Genomic DNA, 21,989 nt, shown 5'->3' on the forward strand with positions numbered 1-21,989 from the left:
TTTACTTTGTAGTAGGAGTATTTTAATGATGTCACAATGTGGAATGTTTTAACATTGTAGTAGGAGTATTTTAATGATGTTCTACATTATCGTTTGCCCTGTTCAATTGATTGCAGCATGATATGGATATTAGCCTCAGGGGAAAATCCAGGCTCTGAATTGGAAGAGTATTATTTAACAAAAAGTGAGTAACAAAAAAGAGCTGTGTTACACTTACTGCGTTGGTGACCCACTTTAATCAAAATGCAGCACTTCAAAATGTAGCTAGCTGTTTTCTACAAGTTGAAAAAGCTGCTTGTTTAAAAAATACATGTAATATGATAATTGTTGCAGATGAAAGCAGTATAATAAATTGGTCTATAATCAATTTTATTAACAATCTGACATCACTCCAGTATTTCTTGACAACATTCAAATGCTAATTGTCTTTATTCCACTACTGAAGAAGCATGTCTCAAATCACCTCATATTTCAAACATTCAGCCTGACAAAATATACATGTTTTATTATTCCATTCCTCACCATTAAGTGAAGTATTGTCACTACATATTAACAAAGGGGTGAACATTTGGTTTTGATATTTCATATTTACAATTCATGTAACATTTAGTAATAATTATTATTTATGCAACCAGCTGACCATTTTTGGGTACAATTATATTGACAATGTTGCCCTGCTTTTAGAATATCAGGATTCATTCTCAATGTGCTAACCCAAATGCATGACATTGGGGACTGGGCCCGATCCAACAACTTGCCTATCGAGTGAACCCTGAAAAGAGAGCGAGAAGTAAGGTGGATAGTTACTACGGATATTGCAGGAGTTGGTTGCTGATTGTCTCAAGGTTGGGCAGTCAACCAGTTTTGCGTTTAGCCAGTGCGTTGCCATGGATCACAATTTATTTTGACTGCACATTTTTTCCGTATTGGAGAGGTTTTTTTGTTCCAAGGGGATGAGAGTTCTGGAAGCTAAAATGCTTGTGCTTCTAGTTCCGACAATGCAGTAATAATCTAACCTAACAATTCCACAACTACTACCTTATACACACAAGTGTAAAGGGATAAAGAATATGTACATAAAGATATATGAAAGAGTGATGGTACAGAACGGCATAGGCAAGATGGTAGCGAGTACAGTATATACATATGAGATGAGTAATGTAGGGTATGTAAACAAAGTGGCATAGTTTAAAGTGGCTAGTGATACATGCATTACATAAAGATGCAGTAGATATAGAGTACAGTATATACATATGAGATGAGTAATGTAGGGTATGTAAAAATATTAAGTGGCATTGTTAACAGTGGCTAGTGATACATTTTTTACATCAATTTCCATTATTAAAGTGGCTGGAGTTGTGTCAGTATGTTGGCAGCAGCCACTCTATATTAGTGGTGGCTATTTAACAGTGATGGCCTTGAGATAGAAGCTGTTTTTCAGTCTCTCGGTCCCAGCTTTGATGAACCTGTACTGACCTCGCCTTCTGGATGATAGCGGGGTGAACAGGCAGTGGCTCTGGTGGTTGTTGTCCTTGATGATCTTTATGGCCTTCCTGAGACATCGGGTGGTGTAGGTGTCCTGGAGGGCAGGTAGTTTGCCCCCGGTGATGCGTTGTGTAGACCTCACTACCCTCTGGAGAGCCTTGCGGTTGTGGGCGGAGCAGTTGCCGTACCAGGCAGTGATACAGCCCGACAGGATGCTCTCGATTGTGCATCTATATAATATGACTAAATGTGTTTCTGTGTTACAGGGGCAGTCAAGAAATGGAACAGCAAGGCCACAGAACATGACATAAGCAGATCTGTGAGAGACCACCTCAAGCCCCTGGTAGAGCCGGGGGTGGTGTTTACCACTCCACCACGCCTTCAGCAGGCTGGAAAAGTGGGATTGATCTGTTTGATCCAGTAGTTGAATCCTTTGACGTATTGTTGATTTCAAAACATTTCAGTTTCAACAAATGAACTGAGTTGGTTGAAAAGTGATACTAAACTTACATACCATGTAGTGTTTTATCATACTAAGATATGTTTTGGTTTTGCTAGTCTGTTGATTGCCAGTCATTGGGTTAATTTGTCTTACAATATGTTCAAATCAAATCAAGCTTTATTTATACAGCACATTTCAGACACGGATACAAACCAACGGGTTCACAGGAAAAAACAATGAAAATAAACAGAAATATTTAGTACACAAACAATAACTGAAAGACTAATGAGCATTCTTAGGAAATGCCATTGATTAAAATATTATTTGGATGCAATATCCAACCCCAAAATATTAGCTTGTTTTTTAGGAGGGGTTCTGAAAGACACTGAGGGTGTCGACTGAAAATTGACTGGTAACAACAACTGGGACCTAAAAGACACCCACCATGAGACCCACTAAACATGCCTAAGAGGAAAACAAAAGAAAAACCCACACCAAACTTAAAGACAGGAAGTAAACCAGAAAGGTGGTTAAAATAATTTATTACAATCAATACCATTCATACTATTACAAAATCATAATTCTCATTCATTCTTAATTAATTCTATTTACAAAAACATCAAACAAAAACAAACCTCAGGGGAGCATCGTCCCTCCCCGTCATACCTAACCAATACCTAACCCTTTCCCTATCTCCCCTTCCCTAATCTATCCCCTTACCAAACTCACTCTAACACTCCCAGCCCTAAAACCCCTTTCCACCTCTCCCGTGCCGCATGCTTCCCCCACTTCCTCTCCTCCCTCTTCATCTTCCCCCTCAAATCACCTTCCACCCTTCTCACTATCCCTTCCACCCCCCAATCTCTCCCTGTCTTGACTAAATTCTGCCTGGCTTCCCACAGTCCCTTTTTAAAGAGACTCATGAGAAGCCACAGCAGAAACCTGTCCCTATCCGTTCCCTTTGCTCTCCCTACGCCTCTCTCTAGCCTAGCCCATGTCAAAACAAAATCACTCCTAACCACACCTAGCATTACCCGTGCCCTAGCCCAGACTAGTCCGGCAAAGGCACAGTCCCAGAAGGCATGGCGCACAGTCTCCTCCCTGCCACAAGAGGATCTTAGACAGGTGGGGGATTGCACCAAACTATACCGGTACAAGATGGCACGTACCGGCAAGCACTTATGGAGGCCCAACCAATTCAAAACTTGACGGAAGACTTTGCATGGTTCAGAACCGCTCCCGACACTCGGGTGAAATCCCCAAAGATGGCAAGGGACCTTGTCAGGCACGAGTCCTTGCACAACAGCAAGGAAGTGTCGTCGGCGTACTGCGTCATCTTAACACGCAGCCCACCGCTTCCAGGGATCAACAAGCCTTCCACCCCTGTGTCTGCCCTAATGGCAGCCCCCAGAGGCTCCATGTACAGAACGAAGAGGAGAGCCGAGAGTGGGCATCCCTGCCTGACCCCAGACGAGAGGTCAAAAACGTCACCTAAGTGACTATTTACACTAACTCGACACGCCCGCTCCAACATATAAAGTACGGATCCATCCTATAAACTTCTCCCCAAATCCTAATCTACCTAACACCCTGAATAGAAAAGATCTATTCACGCGATCAAAAGCTTTCGCCTGATCTAGCGCTGCTACCATTAAAGGCAGCCCTCTATCTTCAACCCAAGCGATGGAATCCCTGATCAACTGTAGGTTCCATCTTATAGAGCGGCCCTCTACCCCGCACGTCGGATCCTCGTGGACGACGTAGGGAAGGGCTGTGCGCAACCGGTCTGCTAAAACCTTTGCAAGAATCTTGTAATCTACGCACAGCATGGTCAATGGCCGCCAGTTGCCAAGGTCAGTTGCTTCCCCCTTCTTATAAAGAAGTGACAGCACACCAACAGCCATTGATCCCCCTGGGACCCCCGTCTCAAGGATGGCCTTCAAGACTTCGAGAACCACTGGTCCAAGTATACCCCAAAACTTGAGGTAAAACTCAGCCGGCAGCCCATCCATCCCAGGCACCTTCCCTTTTCCCATCCTCCTAAGAGCGCTCTCAACCTCTTCTAGTGAGATCTGGGCCTCCATCACGTCTCTAATGTCCTCTGGCAACCGCCGGGACAAGTGTTCTAAAAACACGTTTCCCTGCTCTACATCTATTTCCCTTTCCTTAAATAAACCTTGGAAATGATCAGTTGTCACCCTGACCATTTCCTCTGGTTTACTTACTATACTACCATTTTCTTCCCTAACTCCCTTCATTACCTTCCTACTCTGTCTGGCCCTAACCGACTTAAAGAACATAGCGGAACAAGTCTCATTATGTTCTAGAAAGCCACTATGCGCACGCTCCAGGAAAGCTCGAGCCTTCTGCTCCTGCAGCTCCCTGAGCTGAGCCTTTAGGGCTGCGAATCTCTCCCAGTCAATCGACCCGCCGAGGTTGCCTGCCTCGTACTCGAGTTCAATTAACCTTTGGATACGATCCACCTCCCTCCTTTCCTCCCTTTTTTTCCTTCTACAATATCCTATTATAAAAGCCCTTATCCTCCCTTTGACTAAATCTCACCACTCTAACACCCCCTCGCACATGGACCGGAGGCCGTCAAGCCTCCGAAAGAAACAAAAAAATGCGTCAACGAAAGCCTGCTCCTCCAGTATATCCCGATCTAACTTCCTAACTTACTTACCCCCTACCGAAGAGGCAGACTGGCGACCCCACCTGCAGGAACACCCCGTCGTGATCCGTGAAGAAAACAGGCAACAGCCGCCCAGACAACTGACCCAAAGACCTGGATACAAAAATGTAGTCGAGCCTCCACGCAACCCCCCTGGAGTTGCGCCATGTAGGACCGACCATTGCCGGAGTAGTGTGCAGGCCACCATCAACCAGACCATGGCAAGCCATTAGCCCAGAGATGGCACCTGCACTGCTATCACCGCCTAACCCTAAATCTATATTAAAGTCTCCTCCTATCACCAAGTGCCTGTTTGTAACATCTCCCTCCTGTCTGCCGCCACCTGTGGCCCATACACCCCAATTAACCTATATCTAGCTTCTCTAAACTTAACATCTATCCCCAAAACTCTACCCTGCATTATTACAAAAGTGTTCTCTATTTTAACCTCTCTATGCCCACACAAAATCCCTACTCCTGTTGAGTGCACCCCTCCTATGCCCCAAAAAGATTCCCCCTTATCCCACTCCCTCTTAAATCTACACACATCCCCACCATCCCTCAGGTGAGCCTCCTGTAAAAAACAGAAATCAAACCCCACACCCTCTAAATAACAAAAAACCGCCCTCCTTTTAACATTATCCCTTAACCCCCTAACATTTAGACTAAAAAAAGAAACAGAACTATTCATTTAATTATTTACAACAAATAAAAACCCCAAAACCCAAAGAAAAACCAGGAGACTCACCCGATGCTCCCCTGGTCCATCTCCACCGGCGGGGACGTCCTCTCCTCTCCTGACGCCCCCCCGTCCTCCATCCCAACCCATGATCCAGGCAGTGTGTCTGGTCCTCCCTCCCCACCCACCATCCCCCCCTCCCTGTTTGCCTCGGGGCTGCATATAGGGGACCCCATCTCCCCAAACAGGAGTTGGGATCCCTCTAGCAAACAACCCACCGACCCCTCACTGGAGTCATCCACTAAAATGCAAGGGGCTGAGGCAAACCGGGAGGACAAAATACCCCCCCCCCCCCCCCCCCGCCACTCTCTTAACCCCCCCCCCTCCCCCTCCACACCCCTCTCCCTCTCCCTTCCTGCCAAGCTCCCCCTCTTTATCCCTTTCTTCTTTGGTGAAGGAGGTAGCGGGGAGACACAACGTCCCATCCCCACTAACCCCTCCACCAAATCCCTCATTTCGACCTCGAGGAAGCCTGGCAGGCTGTCCCCCCACTCCTTCCCCCCCATCTCCCCCCCCTCCCCTCCCACCTCCACTCCTCCGTTACTGTCCCCGTTCCCTCTTCCACTCCTTCTCGTACCACTGTCCCCTTCTCCCTCTTCTCTGCTCCTCCACGTTCTTCCACCTTCTTTTTAATCTCTCCTTTTTCCTTCTTTCCATCTTCTCTCCTCTTTCTTTTCGCCTCTTCCTTCTTCCCTTCCTCGTCCTTCTCCGTCCTTTCCCCTGTGCCATCCGTACAATCCGCATGCGTCCTCTCTTTCCTCCCCCCATCCCCCGCTCCCCCCCCAGCTGCAGACGCGTATGACCTGTGACGAGCCGGGCAATCACGCCACAGGTGTGCTCTTGAGCCACACCCGTGGCAAGCCTTGGGCTCGTCACATTCCTTGGCCTCGTGCTCTTCCGACCCACAAAATCGACACCTCTTGGCACTGCACGAGGCCAGGATATGGCCGTAGGCCATACAACGCCTGCAGAACGGGGGCTGACGCGCATAGTAGAGTGTTCCCCTGTCAGCCCCCAGGGAGAACATCGCCGGAGGATGGAGGTAGCCATCCACACTCTTCGGGGACTCCCTGAGTAACGCCTGGAAACCTCTTCTCCCGTTCCAGAAACCCAGGGAGTCCCTGAGGTACCTCGCTGAGGAGACATTGTCCATGTACCTCCCCAGAAAGGCCCTCACCTCTTCATCTTTCACATGCGGATTGTACATGGTTACGGTGACCACCCTGAAGTTGTTCTTCGCCAGGCTGGTCACCGCATAATGGCACAGGGGTCCCGTTTTCTCCGCTTCCTTTGCCATCTTCATTACTTTGTCGTGTTTTTCTTCTTTGTGAAACGTCACATCGAAAGCCTTCTCATTAGGGTTCCCTTGAAGGCAGAGCACTTCCTTCACCTCTATCCTGAGGCATCCCATCAAAATAGTCCTTCCAAATGTCTCTCTACTCCACGGCTCCATCTCCTTTTCAGTCCAGGCAAATCGTAAGGTATTTGCCATACCAATCCCCGGAACCGATCTTGTTTGCTTGTATTGATTCATTTAAAAAAAAATAAGCTCTCTTCGGAAAGAAGCTTCAACCTGAAATGAAAACATCTCAAACCAAAACGGTAGTGCAACTAAAGGTGTTGACTCTCCACATCTATCAAGACAACTGGAGCACTGGGCCAGACACTCTTAAATAGAACCTGGACCAGCTCAGGTGAAACACCTTCCCACTAACAAGATGGACAAGCCAGCACAGGTGTAACACATACTGACTAATGAGGTGACACCAATCAGTGCACCCTACCTGCTAACGAGCTATACCTGCTAAAGTACAACCTCAAAACATAAATGGAAGACCAAAGCCTGTAGCACCTTCCCCCTGTAGACAACAAATATATCCTATATTTTTGTTGAACATGTCTGCTCACCCCCAACAGAAAATAACTTCCATTTCACATAATCAACTACAATGGTTCTACAAAATACACATGGTGTCTGGCTGTCAACAATTAAAAACAAGACAAAAACAAATTTCTAAATAAGAATATACAATAGTATTATTTTTTAAATTGTTTCTTTCAATAGAATCCTAAAACCCACTAGCTTCTAGAAGTCTCGTCCCCTTGGAATGAGCCCAAACAAAACTCATCTCCAATACGGAAAAACGTGCAGCCAAAATAAATTGTGATCCATGGCAACGCACTGGCTAAACACAAAACTGGTTGACTGCCGACCCTTGAGACAATCAGCAACCAACTCCTGCAATATCCGTAGTAACTTAATGGTGAGGCATGGAATAATAAAACATATATTTTGTCAGGCTGAGTGTTTGAAATATGAGTAGGTGATTTGAGTCATGCGTCTTCAGTAGTGGAACAAAGACAATTAGCATTTGAATGTTGTCAAGAAATACTGGAGTAATGTCAGATTGTTAACAAAATTGATTATAGTCCAATTTATTATACTGCTTTCATGTGTGAAAATATAAACATCTGCAACAATTATTATATTTCATGTATTTTTTTAAACAAGCAGCTTTTTCAACTAGTAGAAAACAGCTAGCTACATTTTGAAGTGCTGCATTTTGATTAAAGTGGGTCACCAACGCAGTAAGTGTAACACAGCTCTTTTTTTGTTACTCACTTTGTTAAATAATATTTCAATTCAGAGCCTGGATTTTCCCCTGAGGCTAATATCCATATCATGCTGCAATCAATTGAACAGGGTAAACGATAAGGTAGAACATCATTAAAACACTCCTACTACAATGTTAAAACATTCTACATTGTGACATCATTAAAATACTCCTACTACAATGTTAAAACATTCTACATTGTGACATCATTAAAATACTCCTACTACAATGTTAAAACATTCTACATTGTGACATCATTAAAATACTCCTACTACAATGTTAAAACATTCTACATTGTGACATTATTTCAGTGATATCATGAAACAACTTCTTCATGCATGTATTTTCTGATGTTTGATCAGAGATCTTTTATCAGAGTATCTCTTGTCACATTGATCACAGCTAAAAGATTTCTCTCCTGTGTGTGTTCTCTGGTGTTGAGTCAGATGGCTAGCTTGAACAAAACTCCTCCCACATTGATCACAAGTATAAGGTTTCTCTCCTGTGTGTGTTCTCTGGTGTTGAGTCAGATGGCTAGCTTGAACAAAACTCCTCCCACATTGATCACAGCTATAAGGTTTCTCTCCTGTGTGTGTTCTCTGGTGTACTGTCAGAATGCTAGCTGTAGTAAAACTCCTCCCACATTGATCACAGCTATAAGGCTTCTCTCCTGTGTGTGTTCTGTGGTGTTCAGTCAGATGGCTAGATTTAACAAAACTCCTCCCACATTGATCACAGCTATAAGGTTTCTCTCCTGTGTGTCTTCTGTGGTGTTCAGTCAGATGGCTAGATTGAACAAAACACCTCCCACATTGATCACAGCTATAAGGTTTCTCTCCTGTGTGTGTTCTCTGGTGTAATGTCAGACCGCTAGATGTGGTAAAACTCCTCCCACATTGACCACAGCTATAAGGTTTCTCTCCTGTGTGTGTTCTCTGGTGTATTTTAAGTTCTGATGAAGATTTGCAACCTTTCCCACAGTCAGAGCAGCAATTAGATTTCTTCCCTGTGGGTCTCTGCTGGTGTTTCTTGAGGTGTTTTGAAGTGGAGAGACTCGCCTCTGCCTCGTCAGCATCATGAGGTTGTTGAGGCCCCCCAGAGGATCCACGATAGTCAAGTCTCTCTCCTGTGTGAACAAAAAGTCAGACAGGTGGTTTAAGGCCCACAACAGCAAAAATACACTGTAAAAAGGAGATGCCAACAGCGTAGCCATTATGTCGTACAAACAATGATGTCTGTAATGAATGTGAATTATTTGACATTTGTCTGGACAGTCAAGTGAACAACAATAGTCATATTTTGTCTTGTTTTCCCAGTAGTAACACCAACGATTGTATGCAAGAAATACGTTTTTAAAGTTGTTGAAATCCTAAACAGTGTGCCAGACAACTTTTGGTCTCCAATATAGGCACCTTTCTGTAGGTCTATGTTGTTGTTAGGTGAAGTTATGGGTCCTACAGTAGGTCTATGGTATAACGAGCGGTTTCTGCATTAGCATGGAGGAGTTTATGCATGGAAAAATGTAATGCTCTGCTCTGATCCAGTGGAAATGTCATACAATACCTGATTACTTCTTATCCCTTTCACAAATAGCTTACAGCTGTGTCTGTCCCAAAATATTTTATACAATGTTGTTATCACGTTTCGGACAGACCTAGGTGATAGTTGATACACTGTTTAAAGTTCTATGTAGACAGCCCATGCTCAGCCAATGTGATTTATTCTTATCTGGATATTTTCTAGATGTTTTTATTTGTTGGCTTAATGTAGGCTATTTTTACATAGTTGTCAACGGCAGTAAACATTATTTAGACATCATTTTCATTTATATAGAATGTATATTAATCACAGACAAGGATTTTGAGATACGATTAAAAATCAAATTAAACTGTTCCAGTAAAATGTGAATATGAAAATCATAACTGGCACCAGATCAGTAGAAATGGTCAGATAAATTTGCACTACAAATGGAAAACGTTGCCGACTGCTGTTTTAGTCTATTACTGGAAACTTCAGGAGCATAACGTCAGAATTTACAAAGGCCAGCAGCAGCGGGAGGAGGAAGAGTTTTTCCTTATGGTTATCCTATCTTGATCTCTGGTTCCCTGTGTTTCCCAATTATTTAATAAAAACAGGGGATTCCTATGTTGATGATGTAAAGAATATTTGCTGCTCTGTGTTGTGTAATGAGGAGCAACCAGACGCTGCACACATTTATGAAATTGCTTATTAGAAATTGCTTATAGACTGTGTGGGATAATAACATGGCCGTGTCCAACTCTGCTTGTTCCCTCCACTCAGCTACCAACCAGCAATCTCCAACAGGACCCTTTACCTGTATCAATAGACACTTCATAGTGAGCTACAGGTAGGAATCAGCAATGAATCCCAAAAATGAGCCAACTATGGGAGGGGTAACAAATCTTCGTGGACAAATCTCAACGTATTACTGCTACCCTCGGGAGATTGCTATACCCCTTGAACATCGGCTCCAACCCTCGTCGGATGTGGCAGGCTTGCCACATCAGACTACAAAGGGAAGCACAGCCGATGGCTGCCCAGTGACACAAGCCTACAAGACGAGCTAAATAAGGTAAGTAACACTGAAACATGCATGAGAGCATCAGCTGTTCTGGACAACTTTGTGATCACGCTCTCCACAGCCGATGTGAGTAAGACCTTGAACAGGTTAACATTCACAAAGCCGCAGGGCCAGACGGATTACCAGGACGTGTACTCCAAGCATGCGCTGACCAACTGGCAAGGGTCTTCATTGACATTTTCATCCCCTGTCTGAGTCTAATACCAACATGTTTCAAGCAGACCACCACAGTGTTCTTGGGCAAAGGGACTAAGGCAACCTGCCTAAATGACTACCGACTCATAGCACACACGTCTGTAGCCATGAAGTGCTTTGAAAGGCTGGTCATGGCTCACATCAACACCATTATCCCAGAAACCCTAGACCCACTCCAATTTGCATACCGCCCCAACAGATCCACAGATGATGCAATCTCTATTGCACTCCACACTGCCCTTTCCCTCCTGGACAAAAGGAACACCTATGTGAGAATGCTGTTCGTTGACTACAGCTCAGCGTCCAACAGCATAGTCCTTCAAAGCGCATCACTAAGCGAAGGACCCTGGAACTCGAAGGGGTTGTAGTGGAGCAGGTTGAGAGCTTCAAGTTCCTTGGTATCCTCATCCTTGGTGTCCACATTATAGGTTTAGTTAACTGGTGAACTGTTGAAATCATGGAAACATAAAGACGATTCTAATTCTAGATTTGGAATAGAATGTGCAGCACCTTTAATATATTGTTGTTTGACTACCAATTAATAAACCGGGGAGGAATTACTGACAGAGTAGGAGCATGGTGGAGACATCCAAGAGAGGAAAATCAGGAAGGGAAATGACAGCTGTGGAATGTCAGAAATGTCTGGCAACCTTTACCTGTATCAATAGACACTTCATTGTGAGCTACAGGTAGGAATCAGCAATGAATCCCAATAATGAGCCACCTATGGGAGGGGTATCCCTTTGTGGACAAATATCTCAACGTATTACTGCTACCCTGGGGAGATTGATATACCCCTTGAACATCGGCTCCAACCCTCGTCGGATGTGGCAGGCTGGCAAATTATTGCAAAGCGGTATGATGCCGATTGTGTGTCAACAGCGCAAAAGGAGAAAGCTTATTGTGGTTTAGGGATAACATTTCAGGAAGATGCATGTTGATTAAAACAAATGATAGCCGGAAGGTTTTACTGTGGTTTGGTGAAGTGGTTCTCCCATCTTGTGTAAAACCTGGGTAAGTGAGATATACAGAAGACGCTGCAGTGTTACAATTGTAAAAAAGGTTGGACATGTGGCAAGTGTTTGTCAAAGGAATGAATAAGTCATAGTCAGATGAAGCATGTTGTAATTGTGATGGGAATCACGTTCCCGAGTTCCCGGAGTGCCCTGTACGGATGAATGAGGTCGTAGTAGCTAGGATGATCAGGTCCATCCAGCATTTTTTATTTTACAAAATTAGTATAATTTGTTCCATTTTTTTTTGCGTTTTGGTTATTTTTTTACAACCCCGTACAGTATGTGGCAGCAAAACACCTGATGAGTGTAGTCTGACTATAAACCTCAAAGAAGAAGACATGGTAGGAACCAAAGTGTTGGTCATTGTTTCCAGTTGACCCCTAATTAGATATTACATTCCATGTAGCCTGCTAGCTAACCAACATCTTCATACTTCGCATACTCCTCTCTGATAAGATAGCGCTGCACAAACATGCTTATCTAGGCCTACAATAGCACTGGTACCAGGCAGTATTAGCTAGCTACGTTTGCTCTGACTCTTAATACATTTAGCAAGCTAGCTAGCCCGCTAACTAGCGATTAGCAGCTAACATTATTTGAGCAACACCTTGCTAAGAAAATACAATATTTCGCCTTTAATGTAATGGCATGAAAAGAATTGCCAGAATATTATACAATGACTTATCAACAGCTCTAACAATTTGACCCCAACATGAAATCTACACTGGCAGTTATAGAAAGACCCATTTACTATATAACCAGTACGACATCCGGGAACTTTTGGCATACTAACTATATCACATTATGACCAATAAGCATACTATATACTATATACATACTATATACATCACAAATAGTACGGTTAGTATGAGTATTCTAACACAGCTAATGACTTCTCAACAGCTCTAACAATTTGACCCCTACAGGAAATCTACACTGGCAATTATAGAAAGACCCATTTACTATATGACCATTGATTCTTGACGAATATAACTTATAAATGCCTCAACTGTTTCAGCCGTATTACCCCACCAGAAACCAAAACATAAGCTCGTATAACACCACTGTTTGTAAACTAATACTATATGGCTGAGGAGTAGGGTCGATCCAAGCATTCTGACCTCACAATGACAGTAAAGCACCCAAGCTAACTGGCTAACGTTGGATAGCTTGCTAGACACAAATCAGAGAAAACCTCACTCTTACCATTTTATTTGCCTTAGCAGAGCTGGTTAGGCTGTTTTCATGTTATCCAGAGTGTTGGTGACTAACTGTGCTGCTGGCAACAATTTAATTTGAGCATTTTTTGCAGATGTTTACTGACACCGGCCATATTCAACGGGTGTTGAGTGTTATTAAATCCATCAGTTATTCTGCTCTCTAATCAAGTCAACAAACATTGGGTAGTTAGTTAGAATATAGTTACTATACTGGCAAGTTTGATGTATAAGTAGCCAACTAACGTTAGGTAGCTAGTTAACATACCGATACATACTGCTGTAAAGATATGCTATGCCTTTTGTAAGGATAGTGTAGCTAACATAACGTGTAACGTAACTTATTTGAAAAGTCATTACTTTATTACATTGCTCAACATTTGTCAAAATTATTTAACCTCTAGTGACACCCCATCCCGTGAACGGGACCGTTATCATCTGACACTAATGAGCATAACGCAACGGACATAAATCTTCCTAGAAAATATTCCTATTCATGAATTTCACAAGTGACATATATTGGAACACAGCTTAGCCTTTTGTTTATCACCCTGTAATCTCAGATTTTCAAAATATGCTTTACAGCCAAAGCTAGACAAGCATTTGTGTAAATTTATCGATAGCCTAGCATAGCATTATGCCTTGCTAGCAGCAGGCAACCTTGTCACGAAAATCAGAAAAGCAATCAAATTAAATCATTTACCTTTGACGAACTTCGGATGTTTTCACTCACGAGACTCCCAGGTAGATAGCCAAAGTTCATTTTTTCCCAAAGGATTATTTTTGTAGGCGAAATAGCTCCGTTTGTTCTTCACGTTTGGCTGAGAAGTCGACGGGAAATTGCGGTCATGACAACGCCGAAAAATATTCCAAATTAGCTCCATAATATCGACAGAAACATGGCAAACGTTGTTTATAATCAATCCTCAGTGTTTTTCAAATATCTATTCGATAATATATCAACCGGGACAATTGGTTTCTCAGTAGAAGCGATTGGAATAATGGCTACCTCTGTATTTTATGCAAGAATTTCTCAGGGAGCGTCAGGTGACGACTTGCGCAATGAAGCCGCCTACGGGTATTTTTCAATATAAATGCGTAAAACTATGTCACAATGCTGTAGACACCTTGGGGAATACGGAGAAAGCGTAATCTGGTTGATAGGGCATTCACAGCTCAATAGGGACACATCGGAACGCAGGGCTTTCAAAAGATGAGTCACTTCCGGATTGGATTTTTCTCAGGCTTTCGCCTGTAACATCAGTTCTGTTATACTCAGACAATATTTTTTACAGTTTTGGAAACTTTAGAGTGTGTTCCATCCTAAGCTGTCAATTATATGCATATTCTAGCATCTTGTCCTGACAAAATATCCTGTTTCATTTGGGAACGTTATTTTTCCAAAAATGAAAATTACTGCCCCCTAGTACCAACAGGTTTTTAAAGCAGTTCATTTGTATCCGCTCTCGTTGGACTTCGGCTGAATATTTTCCTCCATTTTCTTCAAATCTGAAATTGATGTGAAGTCACGCCCATTTCCCGAAGAATTGCATTATGGGCCGTAAAGTACTGCGTGTATATTTCATATTTTGGTGAATTTAGTACGACATCCGGGAACTTTTGGCATACTAACTACATCATACTATGACCAATAAGCACACTATATACTCCATTAACATCAAATAGTACGGTTAGTATGAGTATTCTAACACAGCTCAGGTCCCTAGGCAGCCATTTTGTTTGTTGAAAAACTAGGTTGCCCCTTAAAAAAGACACACAACAATCAAACAATCTGCAGTTCAACCAATAACAAAGCTGTAATTACACCACTGTTTTGGTAATAAGATGAAGGATGGGGCTGGAGAAATGTAACTACTCTCAAATTCATAGACAGACCTATGGATGCAAGGACTGACCATCCATGATATCAACATTATGTTGAAGGATACAGTGTTGGTTTACATTGTTTCTAAACATTGGAGTACAAAAAAGCTTATTTGGGGTTCTGATGTGGTAAACAGTTGAACTAAGCTCATAAGGCATTCGTTATATTCTCCAAGAATCAATGCCTATAAATAAATAATTTAAGAGCCAAAATATGGATGTAGCAATTGCAAATGTCCCCTTTAACACCACACATCAGTTCAACAACCGCAGAGTTTGTGCTTCTGTTAAGACAATACTTACTAGTGTTAATCAGGGCCCGTTCATCGTTAGAACCATCGGACGCCTTAAGATGCGCTTGGGAAACCGGGCCCAGATATCCAGTTTCCTCCTCTTCTTCATTTTCCGATGTGACAGTCACCTCCCCCTCCTCTTCGTTCACTGAAACGTCGTCGTCCTCCTCTTTATTAACTTTGAACGAGTCTCCCTCTTCTTTAACTGAGACGTCTTTCACGGTAACAGCCTCAACCTCTACTTGTTTTTGTATTGTAACAGCCTCCTCTTCCTCCATCTCTTTCACGAGAGCTTCTTTCTCCATCCAGCAGACCGCCTCTTCTTCAGCAGGGACGGGGTTAAGTTTGAGACTGGAGCTATGAGGCATGTACTGAAGTCGCTAAGCGGTATAATTCAAAGCAGTGTCCCTTTATCAGCAGCACGTGATCAATGACGTCTGGAGAATCATTTCGTCGAACACCTGAGTGGAATTGATTAATTTGGGCTCGTTGGACATTGCAGCCGACAGTGCAGGTGGCTGCTGACTGACTAATTTACAAATCACCTTGCATCAGAAATAACTACTCATTATTATTTATAAATGTATATATGACATAAAGGCTTCGCTGCTACGGTGTGGGACTTCATCTATAATAATGTGGCTGTTCTAAATTCTGTGTCGCTCAAAGCCTTGAGTAATGAACCTATTTTTGACACAATTGTCTGGAAAGAGTCAATGCTTCAGGACGATTTGTTTCCCCATCACTACTTTTCAGCATGTTTTCTGTGAATTAGACTACGGGAGTTTTGTAGCATTTTCCACCTTGGCTTACTGTTAGTTGGGTTCTAATTGGTCTCCGATAGTTGGTCTCGCTGACCATAACTGCACTATGCTTGTTAGGCTAATAGCTAGTTGGCTAAATAGCTAACGTTAGCTGGCTGGCTAAGATAACTGCATATAGCTAACATTCTTTGATATTTGGTTAGATGGCATTATGTATTTCCAAAACTGTGGTTTACTTTAATCACCCAAGTCATGAGCGCAAATTATTTCTAACTTAAAGTTCTACATTTGAAGTTATTTATGTTGTAGTTGACATCATAGGGAATAGGCTGGTCCTGCATATTACTTCACACCTGACTTTGGCATTCTTCTGAATTCTGATTGGTTTAATGTAATAACTCCAAAAATAGAACTGTGAGGTGTTACTTTGCATTGGAAATGTTAAAATATTGTATTTGATATTTTATAAACAATACAAACAACATCATACAATCATTCACTGCCCAGACCCACTAGAACACACCTCCATCTCCATTAACTACATCACACCTGTCCAGACCCACTAGAACACACCTCCATCTCCATTAACTACATCACACCTATCCAGACCCACTAGAACACACCTCCATCTCCATTAACTACATCACACCTTCCCAGACCCACTAGAACACACCTCTACCTCCATTAACTACATCACACCTATCCAGACCCACTAGAACACACCTCTACCTCCATTAACTACATCACACCTTCCCAGACCCACTAGAACACACCTCCATCTCCATTAACTACATCACACCTGCCCAGACCCACTAGAACACACCCCCATCTCCATTACATCAAACCTGCCCAGACCCACTAGAACACACCTCCATCTCCATTAACTACATCACACCTATCCAGACCCACTAGAACACACCTCCATCTCCATTAACTACATCACACCTGCCCAGACCCACTAGAACACACCTCCATCTCCATTAACTACATCACACCTGCCCAGACCCACTAGAACACACCCCTATCTCAATTAACTACATCAAACCTGCCCAGACCCACTAGAACACCTCTCCATCTCCATTAACTACATCACACCTGCCCAGACCCACTAGAACACACCTCCATCTCCATTAACTACATCAAACCTGCCCAGACCCACTAGAACACACCTCCATCTCCATTAACTACATCACACCTGCCCAGACCCACTAGAACACACCTCCATCTCCATTAACTACATCACACCTGCCCAGACCCACTAGAACACACCTCCATCTCCATTAACTACATCACGGGTATCTCACTGCATCCTCATATGCCATGTCTTGAAATATGCAGACAGACCTATTTAAATTAAATTGACATTATAACACTGTACTTCTGACAGCCAACTTTCTAACTCCTCCCATAACTTTATGACATCGTAACATTCCCAGAAGGATTATTGAGTCATTGTTAGTTTTACACTTAAGACATAACTGTTGTTATGCTGTAAAATTTCTGAATTTGACATGTCAGTTGGAATAATGATAGATTTCTGGAGAGACCCTTGTCACTACAACCAATCAGTGAGCAGCTTCCCTTGCCCCACATCTCAGGCAGTTCTGTTACTCACAACACTTTCCTTGCTTTCCTCAACAATGGAGAAGCCCCCTGGGCTAAAGCCTTGCCATTTTTACAAATAGGAAATAATATTTCATGTTTTACTCGTACCTCAGCCAGCATTGTGAATGGTGTCTGAGGCGGTGACATACTAGACCATGGCAGTAAATCTAATACTTAGGCGTTTTTAGTTACGCATGAAAGGTCTGTGGTGGTTCTGTGGTTATAAGTTACTGACCATGGGAATACATTTCTGGCCATGCTGGCAGGGTCTGAATCAAACCCAATGTCCACCTGGTACACTGGCAGGGTCTGAATCAAACCCAATGTCCACCTGGCACACTGACAGGGTCTGAATCAAACCCAATGTCCACCTGGCACACTGATGTATTGTTACACCATGTAGGAGCAGTATAGACCTAGTCTGTTCATTATATACACCATGCGTTTCCTCCCTCCAGACAGCAGATGGCGATAAGTGTCTTTCAGGCGATGTTTCTACTGTGACGTATAATCTAGTGGACGGAACGTTTCTTCAACAACTGCAGCCACCTCGGTAGCTCGCTAGACAACAAAGTCGGAACATTCAGGTTCTGTAGACGATTTCCTGGTTTATTTGCCACTATGATTTAAACATACTTATGTGGAAACAACTAGATACCCCATTTAATTTAATATTTACGTTGTAACCAGCCAGCAAGTTGACTTAGTCTAGTTGACACTAGTCTAGTCGCTAATACTAACTAGCTATTATTTCCGAACATGAGTTCACTAAGCTACTCTCCTCCTGTTAAAGAAGAGGGGGTCTGCTGGACGGAGAAATAAGCTCTCGTGAAAGACGAGGAAGAGGAGGCTGTTACAATACAAAAACAATTAGAGGGTGAGGCTATTACCGTGAAAGAAGAAGAGAAAGACACCTTCAGAGTGGAGGATGAAGACCTTTTTGGAATGAAGGATGAAGAGGGGGAGATTACTGTCACATTAGAGGAGGACGAAGAAGAGAAGACTGGAGATCTGATTAACACCAGAAAATACAGTGAGTACTGTCTTATAAAACAGGGACATTGATCTGATTAACACCAGTAAATACAGTGAGTACTGTCTTATTAAACAGGGACACAAACTCTGCAGTTGTTGAAGTAATGTGTGCTTTTTAAAAGGGCATTCTACATTGTTGATGACGTCCTCCAGTGATAAAAAAAAAAAAACTTTCCTGTTGAAAGTGATATATAAATACAGTAAGAAAAATAGTGTTTTTTTAGACAACTGCAAACTTGGAGTGAGTGATGTCATAGTAAGTCCTTCAAGGAGTTGGCTTGATGGGAAGTTGTGATGTCATCCAATAGGTGATGGATCTTCATGTGAATATTCATTATTCTTTTTAAAATCCTTCCTGTTCTGTCAAGTTGGATGTTGATCATTGCTAGAAAGCCATTTTCAAGTTTTGCCATAGACTTTCAAGACGATTTAAGTCCAAACTGTAACTAGGCCACTTGGGAACATTCAATGTCATCTTGGTAAGCTCCTCCAGTGTAGATTTGGCCTTGTAGTTTAAGTTATTTTCCTGTTAGGACAGTTTTTTGTATTCGGGTGTCTGAAATGCTCTCTACCTACGTAACATTTAGTGTCTCCTTATATTACGATGGGAAAACAGTTTCCATTGGCACAGATCCTAAATCATTTCAGAGTTTGCTAAATCCAATGGTTCTAACACGAGAGTCACCTTAACTTTATTGACACCACCCAAATGGATACTGTCATTAATGCGGTTCTTCAATAATTACACATAATATTTAATTCTGTAGCTATTTAGTTACAGTCACATGTTCAACTATCCAGGAAATCATTTTCTGAATGACAGTCACATGACAAACATCACAACATGCAAAGTGCTTCTTCATTCATTACTCTGGTAATGACAGTTATGCCGTTCTCCACGTTGGATCCAACATCCCTTATAAATTGATGTTTATAATGTGTCTGCTTGATTTACAGTAGCGTCTCCTTAGTCACAGAGCTGTGTAGAGAATGGTTCCTTGATGGATTATTATTATAATACTTTTTTTAACTAGGCAAGTCAGTTAAGAACAAATTCTTATTTTCAATGCCTAGGAACAGTGGGTTAACTACTTGTTCAGGGGCAGAATGACAGATTTGTACCTTGTCAGCTCGGGGACCTTCCGGTTACTAGTCTAACGCTCTAACCACTAGGCTACCCTATTGAACAACACACAGAGCTATTTTCCTTTATTCAGGACATTTAGAATGACAACACATTACAGAATAGACTAATGGGATTATTCACAAAATTATCTGGTGATCAGGTTATGAAATGTCATGACAAAGACATTTTAGTTTCCATGTTTCACCTGAAATATTAAATTATTTATAGTTCTCGGTCTATGGTGTTAGGTGAAGTTATGGGGCTTACAGTAGGTGTATGTTATTGGTAGGTGAAGTTAGGGGTCCAACAGTAGGTCTATGTTGTTGTTAGGTGAAGTTATGGGCCAATTTGGCAAACACTTAGTTTACAATCGCTCATTGTCAGGCTGATGGGAAAGCTAGCTAAAGAGTATTTTACTGGTTGAAGTGTTTTTTTTAAAGTATGAAGCAGTTGATTTGAGACAAACACAAACATTACACTAAGCAGGAGATTCAAGCAAGCTTTACAATTATAATCCAAAAGTAGTGTGAAATGCACTCGTATTCAACCTGTAAATGGAGGCTATTTTTGCTGTCAGCCTATGAGAACTCCCCTGAGTTTTTCCCCACAGTAGTGAATTAGTGAATAGACACAGAGCTTAATGTGAGTTTCCTTCAGTAGCTCTCCTGATCTTGCACTGTAATATTCAGAATACATTTCCTCATTACCAGATATACTACATCCATAACTAGTGGTTTCCTCATTACCAGATATACTACGTCCATAACTAGTGGTTTCCTCATTACCAGATATACTACATCTATAACTAGCAGTTTCCTCATTAGCAGGGATGATTTTCTGCAACCAAATTGTGTGTGCGCCGCCCTCGTGCTGCAATTTTATTAAACACAGAAAGGGGCCAAAATTGGAGACTAAAAGTCGTCTGGCACACTGCTTAGAGTTTCAGCAACTTTAATAACTTGTTTCTATCCTCCAATCATCGATGTTACTACTAATGTGAAAACAATACAAAATTGTTGCTCACTTGACTGTTTTAAGACATTTGTCAAATAATTTAACAGACGTCAATTGTTGTACAACTTCATGGGTACGCTCTGGGCATCACCTTTTAACTCAAATAAACAGTGGATTTCTGCTGTTTTGAGCCTTTAACCATCTGTCTGACTTTGTTGTTCACACAGGAGAACAACATCATGATGCTGACAAGGCAGAGAAGAGTCTCTCCAGATCAGAACACCTCAAGAAACACCTGCAGAGACCCACAGGGAAGAAATCTCACCACTGCTCTGAATGTGGGAAGAGTTACTCAAGATCAGATTCACTTAAACTACATAAGAGAAAACACCAGCGAGTACACACAGGAGAGAAATCTCACCACTGTTTTGACTGTGGGAAGAGTTACTTAAAATCAGATTCACTTAAACTACACCTGAGAATACACACTGGAGAGAATCTTCACTTCTGCTCTGACTGTGGGAAGAGATTCACCTCTTCAGTAGAACTTAAAATACATCAGGGAATTCACACTGGAGTGAAACCTTTTGGCTGTGATCAATGTGGGAAGAGTTTTTCTCAGTCAAGCGGCCTGATATCACACCAGATAACACACGCAGGAGAGAAACCATATAGCTGTACTCAATGTGGGAAGAGTTTTGCTACATCTGTCTATCTGAAGATACACCAGAGAATACACACAGGAGAGAAACCTTATAGCTGTAATCAATGTAGGAAGAGTTTTACTCAGTCAAGCAGCCTGAAATCACACCAAAGAATACACAGGAGAGAAATCCCATAGCTGTAATCAATGTGGGAAGAGTTTTACTCAGTCAAACAGCCTGATATCACACCAGCGGACACACACATGAGAGAAACCTTATGGCTATGATCAATGTGACAAGAGATACTCTGATAAAATATATCTATTCAAACATCAGAAAATACATGGAGTTGTTTCATGATATCAATGAAATTTTGTCACAATGTAGAATGTTGTAACATTGTAGTAGGAGTATTCTAATGATGTCACAATGTAGAATGTTGTAACATTGTAGTAGGAGTATTTTAATGAATTTCACAATGTAGAACCCTAAACGTTTGCCCCCTGTTCAATTTGATAAATTGATTTCAGCATGATATGGATATTAGCCTCTGGGGACGAATCCAGGCTCTGAATTGAATGAGTTCTATTTATGTGATTTAACAAAAAGATCAGGTGTGATGTTAATGTTTGTATGTTTTGTATTGTTTATAAAGTATATATTTTCAGGTTTTTTTTCATAACTTAATTTCCACGTATTTGC

The 21,989-nt window shown here is 42.1% G+C and overlaps 1 protein-coding gene across 1 annotated transcript in view; it reads left to right on the forward strand.

The window, feature by feature from the left end:
• Window positions 1-20,772: 20,772 nt before the first annotated feature.
• LOC139394529 (zinc finger protein 271-like) overlaps window positions 20,773-21,989 on the forward strand; it is a 55,255-nt gene continuing 54,038 nt past the window's right edge. Inside the window, exons 1-2 of the mRNA XM_071142620.1 lie at window positions 20,773-20,776; window positions 20,871-21,440. Coding sequence (XP_070998721.1) covers window positions 20,773-20,776; window positions 20,871-21,440 — 574 coding nt within the window. The remainder of the gene's footprint in view (window positions 20,777-20,870; window positions 21,441-21,989) is intronic.

This window comes from Oncorhynchus clarkii, unplaced genomic scaffold (assembly GCF_045791955.1).
Source record: "Oncorhynchus clarkii lewisi isolate Uvic-CL-2024 unplaced genomic scaffold, UVic_Ocla_1.0 unplaced_contig_391_pilon_pilon, whole genome shotgun sequence".
NCBI lineage: Eukaryota > Metazoa > Chordata > Actinopteri > Salmoniformes > Salmonidae > Oncorhynchus > Oncorhynchus clarkii.